This window comes from Tachypleus tridentatus, chromosome 9, assembly GCF_004210375.1.
Source record: "Tachypleus tridentatus isolate NWPU-2018 chromosome 9, ASM421037v1, whole genome shotgun sequence".
Lineage (NCBI taxonomy): Eukaryota > Metazoa > Arthropoda > Merostomata > Xiphosura > Limulidae > Tachypleus > Tachypleus tridentatus.
In genome coordinates, this window is record NC_134833.1 from 118718192 (window position 1) to 118726578 (window position 8387).

General features: G+C 30.9%; 1 protein-coding gene across 5 annotated transcripts in view; it reads left to right on the forward strand.

The window, feature by feature from the left end:
* LOC143226178 (histone-lysine N-methyltransferase EZH2-like) overlaps window positions 1-4265 on the forward strand; it is a 79378-nt gene extending 75113 nt beyond the window's left edge. For 4 of the 5 annotated variants that reach the window (XM_076456777.1, XM_076456780.1, XM_076456778.1 and 1 more), the window contains exons 15-17: window positions 12-93; window positions 1534-1699; window positions 3513-4265. In XM_076456777.1, the coding sequence (XP_076312892.1) occupies window positions 12-93; window positions 1534-1699; window positions 3513-3573 (309 nt within the window). In that variant the 3' untranslated portion in view covers window positions 3574-4265. Of the gene's footprint in view, window positions 1-11; window positions 94-1533; window positions 1700-1826; window positions 1890-3512 lie in introns of those variants that run through there. The other variant, XM_076456781.1, reaches the window with a different exon arrangement.
* The last annotated feature ends 4122 nt before the right edge of the window (window positions 4266-8387 follow it).

Below are 8387 nucleotides of genomic sequence, written 5' to 3' on the forward strand. Positions count from 1 at the left end.
ATTTTTCTTAGATAATATCTCAAGATGAAGCTGAACGACGAGGCAAAGTATATGACAAATATATGTGCAGTTTTCTCTTCAACCTTAACAATGGTGAGTTAATTGTGAAAATACTTTTGAGCAAAATATTTATGTAGAGACAACCTTGCTTTATCAGCTGTTTATATTATCATTTCTTCTCGTAAATATGTAGCCCAACACATTGTCAACTGATACAATATTCTTCCAAGATATTCCACATATATTGTAATTTACATCCATTAGCTTAAAAGAATTCTAGTACCCTCACTAGTGTAGTTTAAAGGATCCTACCTCTGATACTCAAGTCCAGACATGCCCTAGTGATTATTGTGTTTAGATTGTGAAGCCAAGGATTAATTGGTTCATGACTGTTTAATGTAAGAAAACACACTACATTTTGGGACCATGTGTATGCTATAAGTGTGATGGTCAAATTCCACTATTCAACCAGACAAAAGAGTTGGAGATGATGGTCAGTTGCATATCCTCTGGTCTTCTAGTTCAGATTTAAGCACATATTCCTTTTTGTAGCTTTGCACAAAACTTCTAAGACATACAATCTAACACAGTTGTAAGTAATTTCTGGGCATGCTGTATATTACTCTCTGAAGACTTCATACCATTTATTGTAGCTATTACAGTACAGGTATGGACATCCCTTGTAGAAATAGAACATTTTCAAATTTTATGGACTGAATCAGTGTCACATAATATCAGTTAAATTAATATTAAAATGACTGTCATGAAAATAATCAACTAATTAGCATTAGTGTATACAATTATTCCAATTATCCAAGTAATTGAAATATTACCATTGTCAGTTGTCCACAAGAATTTCAGCTGGTCTGCAATAATGTTGAAAAATAAAAAATATGTTAAAATGTAACTACTAGAGTACACACACACACACTCAAAATATAGTTTTGGTCTCCTGTAAAGTGCGTAGTTATAATTCTAAAATAAAGTTTACGAAGTTAAACTCATCAGGAAATTTTGTTATTTTGCTATACCTCATAGACTTATTGGTTTTTCAGTTAAAAATCATGTTCTTTTGGATTTCCATAGGCCTCATACCCAAACTTGCACTTGCTCATCCTGTATAATACTGTTAATGCTATTTTTTTGTTCACTAAACTAATCTCTCTAATTAAAACAACCCATTAAATGTGCTTAAACTTTCTTCTTGTAAATGTTATTTTAATGCTTCCTGGACTTTGAACATAAGTGTTTTTGTTATTCTCATTACATGATTTTTGGGTTTTAGCAGTCAGAAATTCCTCATGTAGAATGTTAAAATATGAAGAAAGAATTTTGTGGTATGGAGTTCTGTAATAGTTAAAGCCTAATATTTATTTTGTCTGGTTTATCTGATAAGTATAATACTACTGAATAGGATAAACACAATACACTTGAATGAATAAGAGAAAAATGCCCCTTTTATTATAATGTTTTTATGAATATAACTCTGTGTGTGTATGGATATTAAATATATGTGTACATTTTTTTCTTCAGATTTTGTTGTTGATGCAACACGAAAGGGTAACAAGATAAGATTTGCTAATCATTCTGTGAACCCTAACTGCTATGCCAGAGTGAAAATGGTTAATGGGGATCATCGTATTGGAATTTTTGCCAAACGTCCTATTCAATCTGGAGAAGAACTTTTCTTTGATTACAGGTGAAAATTCAGCTTGACTGTTAGTGGTCTTTAATAACTTGCACCAAATAAAATTGTATATTTTTATTTAGAACATTGCATTAATCTCTTGTATTTTGATTGATGTTAAGAACTTTATTTCTTTTAGATTACCATAACACTACCCTTTTCACAACAGGCTTTTTGGGGGGGAGTAAGCTCAGAAAATTCAGGTTGTTGTTTTTAATAGTTTATCATAATATATGATAATATGTACATCAATTTCAGCAAATAATTAAAAATATGGGGAGAAATGGTTAGACCAATTTATTTCATTCAAGTTGCAGGACTTCATTTGCTGAAGGATAAAATTTTTTATATATTTTGTCTGCACTGAATTCAAGAAAATATAAAAGTAATTCTCTTATACCAGTGTTTCATCTTGTTTATTATTGGGTTGAGGAATAATTTATGAGCGTTTTTTCAAGTTAACAAAATATATTCATAAATGAAATGCTTTCGCAAAATATTTCATGTCATTTGGTAGATAATTTTTGCTCTAATAGATGGTGTGTTTGATTTTCATATGTCTTTAATTTTTGCTTTCATTTTCAGCTCATTAAATGGAATGTCAAGTGGACAAAATCGAGCATTTTCGACACCATCTGCTTTTCGCATTTAATTTCTTGCAATTTCGTTTAAAACAATGCATACTATATACCTAGGTATTACATGAAATAAAGTATCATAATAAATGTTTTGGGTGTAATGTGTTCATGCACTGAAGTATTGTATAGTCTTGCATGTAATGCTTGAATGAAATTATTTAAAAACGCTCACGAATTATTCCTCAACCTTAATAGATACTCTTCTGTCACTTTCTCTACAAAAACCATTAAACAAGTTGATACTTAAAGTCATTAACAAACTAAAGTTCTTTGTTTATTTGTTATGATGTCAAATGTCATTTCATTGTATTTACTTCTTCTGAATTTATACCCTATTTTACTAAAGGAACAACTTATAGGACATGTACAAAGTTGATTTTTACAGATTATAACCATTGCAATAGAGTTATCAAAATGAGAGTTTCACAGTTTTTCATATCATGCGTGTGTGTGTGTGTGTGTATGCTTAACCTTAAGAACTAGAAACTATGTGGCTGTTGCAAAACTCAAAACTAATGAGGTGTTTGGTTAGTTATATATAGATATTGTTTGTGACGTATAACATCCTTCTAACTGAATGACAACAAAAATTAGACTTGTTCATATACTTCTAATTAGATCTGAATAATTGTTCAGAAGAATATTAATTATAGTACATTGATTCTTATTGAAACACAGAATGATATCAGGCCTAATATGAAACGCAATTCTAAGAATATTGGGTATAGTCTGATTTAATATTTAATGTACTTCTTAGTAGTCTGACTTGATTGAAAGAGAACTAAGTGGTAGTATGGCTTGATTCTAAAAACATTTGTTAACAGTATGACTTGATTTCAAGATCATTAGGAAGCAGTCCAGCCTGATTCTACAAATATTTTGTGGTAGTTTGAATTGATTCTTATGTACTTATAATTTTTTTTATTTCAGCTGAAAGTGCCTTTAAATATTTTAAATGGGTTAAACATAAAGACCTATTAACAGTAATGGTTATGAAGAAACAATTTAAAAGTGGGTGGAAAACAGAGTTAAATTAGATAAAACTTTAATTTCTCAAACTTTTCTCATTAATATTAATTATTTTTCTACTTGATAAAGCTTACAGTATAAATTAATATAATTCTTGATCATATTATGTTTCTGTAATATTAGTGCCCCAAATGTAATTACTGCATTTTTCCACTTAGATATGGCCCTACAGAGCAGTTGAAGTTCGTTGGAATTGAGCGTGAGCTGGAGTTCTTATGATCTTATGGAATTCAGTATGTTTTAGGGTGCATTCTTTCATATCTTCACCATGTCATATTGTTTTTAATATGTTGTGAAGTAAACCTGTTCAACTTTTTAAAGGGGTTTTACACAAGTTATTTATTTGTTTTTTATTGTTTTCTAACTCTGATGTCCAGGTATTTCTATGGAGCTTTTTATATAATGAATGTTTTATCACCTAAAATATTGAACTACATTACGCATTAAATTTTCGTTTTATTTTCAAAAATCATAAACTTTAAAGGCAAACATTTCAGTATTACTCTACAGTTTATGATTTGGGGAAAACATTTTTAAATTGGCAAATTTAGTGGTCCTTCAGAAGAGTGTCAACATTTTATTCAAAGGCATGAATAAATTCTCACATGGCTCTTAGTCATGATCAAACACAAAATTTGATTACAGGAGGGTTGTGTAAGGTATCATTTCAGTGTTTTGATATTGTGTATAATATTAAAGAAGGTAATGCTGCAAGGATATTGGTACCTTTTCTTTTTACATTAGAAATGTATATTTCACCACCTATCATGTTTTATTGTTTTCAGTTATTGGGATTCAGAATAGTTTTGAATATCTTTTAACAAGCAAATTTTTGTACAAGAAAAATAATCCTGGAAAATGCATCTTCATGTACCAGGATGTAACAGGCAATAAAAAAAACAACATTAAAATGTGTTTATGCAGTCATGTTTTGTAACACAATATATTGTAAGGTTTCATACACAGTACAAAACAATTAAAATATAAACAAAATTTTTAGTGCTATACTTATGACAAAGTACAAGTTATGTTATAAAGTCAGTTAACTTATTTTAATGTTTATAATGTGAAAGGTGATATTAATGCAAAGATGTTTAATTGCCACAGACACTGAACACATAGTGTGAAAATATAAAGTATAGGACTAAAGACTATACAAGTGAAACATCTGAGTGCAACTATTAGTTTCACTTAAATTAAAATATGTGTACTAGTAATAAATGTGTACTGGTAATTTTCTCTACATTGAATTGTGATTCATGTGGAACTGGATTAGCCTTTCTAAATTTCACAGTTCAACCATTATAGATAATCAAATTAACATTTATTAACCACATACATTTGTAATTAGTATACTTAGTATTTGTTTTATCTTGACTGACATTCTTTCCCCAGGTAAAGTTAATATACAATCTGAAAGCAATATTTTTTACACAGTTGAGTTACAAAATTTAAAACTGATGTTTATTCAATCTATGCTCTTGGACACTTGGTACGTACATTTCTATTAAACTAGTAATGGATTAATGTTACTTTGTAACACTTTTCAGATTTTGCTGAAGATGGAATAGGAGTAGTCCAAAATGTTTGAACCTTCTAAATAAAATGTTTTGTCAATCATCTTCACCTTTATTAGGAAACTAGCAATACTTCTTTGTATTGCATACAACACTCAAATATCGGGTTAACAACTTTTTTATAGTATTACTAGAGGAAAATGTCTTAAAATTCCTTTATTTCATTGACTCCCCAGATGTATTTCAACTTGTGTAAAGTGGAAGCAGAAATATAACTATTGTACCTGTTAGAAACTCACATGTGTTAAGCACTAGAGATAAAGGTCACAACATTTTAAAAAAAAGATCCTTCTGTTTCTTCTTGACTGTGGAAAAACTTGCAAAGTAATGTATCTGTGACAAAGATACATCCTAAGCCAATGAATACCGATGCTTTAATCCAGGAATTGAGAGGCTACAGTTACATGAGAGAACTTTTCTGAATCAAAAATCCTATTTTGATGAAACTGGACATATTTCTTTTTAAAGTTAACAAGGATTTGAAATAAGCAGTAGTTAACAAGTCTTCTGATGTAGCTTCAATGAACTTTTATACCTTTTGTCTGCTTTAAGTGACCTCAAGGGCTGACATCCATAAAACCCTATCAAGATGACAATTTAAGATCTATATTATCAGCCTTTGCAAAGATGTGTTACAATCAAAGCTGCATTGTCAACCAATAACGTATAATCATGACCTTCATCAATGATGTAGGAAATCGTTCCAAATGTAGCATCGGACCTGGAACATTATTCTCGTAATATACTATAAGCTTTAACTTGTGAATAATTCTATTGTGTAATGTAGTAGAAAGAGCTACTGCTTTAATGAAATTTCTGTTTAGTAGTAAAGCAAATTACTTAAAAAAAAAGGAGAGGTTAACAACTTGAAAAGTGGTACTGCTATATTTTTATGTTTTAATACCAGCTTCTGTGTGGTAATTACCATACTACCTCAAATATCTGAATATTGTGCTTCCTCAGCTCAATTTTCATAAACTATCAGTGGTGAAAAGATTACATTTTTATAGATGCTTTGTGTGACACTTGACAGATTCTTAGGATTGTCAGAAGTATGTTTTTTCACACAAGCAGACATCCATGTAGTAATGGAGCATGACTGTTTGTTAATACATGTAAAACAAGTAAATCTGTAGTTGACAACCTTAAAGAAACAAAAACTGGTCTCACAACATCTTATTTGTGCCTGTGAATTGACTCTCTACAGAATTAAAATAATAATGTAACTGTTTTCTTATTAGTATTGATTAAAAAAACATCAAACTCCAGGGGTGGATAGTTTGTTCAACATTTCACTAATACACTGCTGGCCAAAATCTTAAGGCCAATGAACATAAAGACAAAATATGCATTTTGCGTTGTTAGACTCAACCACTTATTTGAGTAGAGCTTCGAAAGATGAAAATAAGAAAAGGGAAAATAAAAATAAACTTTTTTAGCATTTAAAAAATACTAAAAATACTTCCTTCCATACCATGAAACAATTCGGTTAAACTTTGCTGAGAAGCACCAAACATGGGACATAGAAAAGTGGATGAAGGTTTTGTTCTCTGATGAGAAAAAATTTAACCTGGATGGTCCAGATGGCTTCCAACATTACTGGCAAGATAAGTATATCCCACCAGAGACATTTTATACATGACACGGTGGGGGAGGTTCCATCATGATCTGGGGTGCTTTCTCTTTCCATGGAACAATGAAGCTTCAGGTTATACAGGGGTGTCAAACAGCAGCTGGCTACATTGGCATGTTGGTGAGAGCATCCTTATTGATTGAAGGCCCTCGCTTGTGTGGAAATGATTGGATCTTTCAGCAGGACAACGCTGCAATCCACAATGCCTGCAGGACAAAGGACTCTTTTCATGGCAAATAACGTGATTCTTTTGGACCATCCAGCGTGTATGCCCAAACTGAACCCCATTGAAAATGTTTGGGGTGGATGGCAAGGGAAGTCTATAGAAATGGACGTCAATTCCAAACAGTGCATGATCTTCGTGAAGTCATCTTCACCACTTGGAATAACATTCCAGCCAGTCTCCTGTAAATGCTTATATCGACCATGCCAAAGCGAATTTTTGAAGTTATTCTCAATGATGGCCGTGCAACTCACTACTGAGACCTCTTGTTGGGCATTTCATACCCTGTTTAGAATTTCTTTTTGGTATGGTCTTAAACTTTTGACCAGCTAGTATTTAAGCTAATTTCATAGCATTCACATTTTCCCTATTAAATGCTAAAAACGTTTTTTATTTTTATTTTCCCTTTTCTTATTTTCATCATTTGAAGCTCTACTCAAATAAGTGGTTGAGTCTAACAATGCAAAATGCATATTTTGTCTTTATGTTCATTGGCCTTAAGAATTTGGCCAGCAGTTTATTACTGTCAAAGCTAGAACTATTAAATTCATTATGTTTCAAACACTGTTTTTCAGTAAGAAGATATTAAAAGTCCAGTAAACATAATTCACAAGAACTTTTTAAAGTTATCTACATGCTGAAGGAACAAAATTAGCATCTAATTATGAAGATGTTGGTTTATGATACACATCAACCTGTTTACTTGCTCACTATGAACTACAAGTCTAGTATCCCAAGTAATGCTTTTCTAAAAATTGCTCTGGCTTTAACCTAGAAGAAATACATATTGTTTCAGTAATAAATATTTTGGTTTCAACTTAACAGAAACCAATTTATAATGGTAGAAAAGAACTGAATTTAGCTTAAAAGAAGCACTTTATGCTTTATGGTACAGTAAAACCTGTATAAGGTAGAATCACAAGGGACCGAGTAAAATTTCCAGCTTTTTTTAAAAAATAGCTTTTTTTAAAAAAGAGGGTATTAAGTAATTTTTCCCTAAATTTTAAAATTAAGGAAGAATTTATTTTTTTCAAGAGAATTATTTAAAGAGTAAAATTTTGCACTTAAAAGACAAATATATTTCTACAAATCATGAATCTAACGTAACTGCAAAAATAATGATGGCAGAAAAAAGAACAATGTATTTAACCAATACCTACTGTAACAAAATGCCCAAGAATTTAATATTTAAACAAATTACTAATTAAACAAGAATTTATTCATATTTAAAGAAATTAATATTTAATCATAAACAAATTTTTTGCCTCAATCAGGTTCTAATCCTACTTGTTGATAGATGAGGTAGGTGAAAGATAGTTTTCTCTCTGCGTTACGCAGGTTCCACCATATAGAGAGCCTTTTGTAAGAGATATCTTAAGATAATGCTGCAAAATTTTTATATTTCCAGCTTGTACAGGTTTCCACCCTATGCAGTTTCCAGCTTAAACAGGTTTTACTGTAGCAGCAAATAACTGTTAACAGAAGTATTTGATGCTAAGTGGTAGTAGCAGAAACAGTTGATGCTTAGCAGTATTAGTACAGAACTGTTAAAGCAATTGATGCTTAGTGGCAGAAGCACAGAACTGTTAACAGAAGCAAT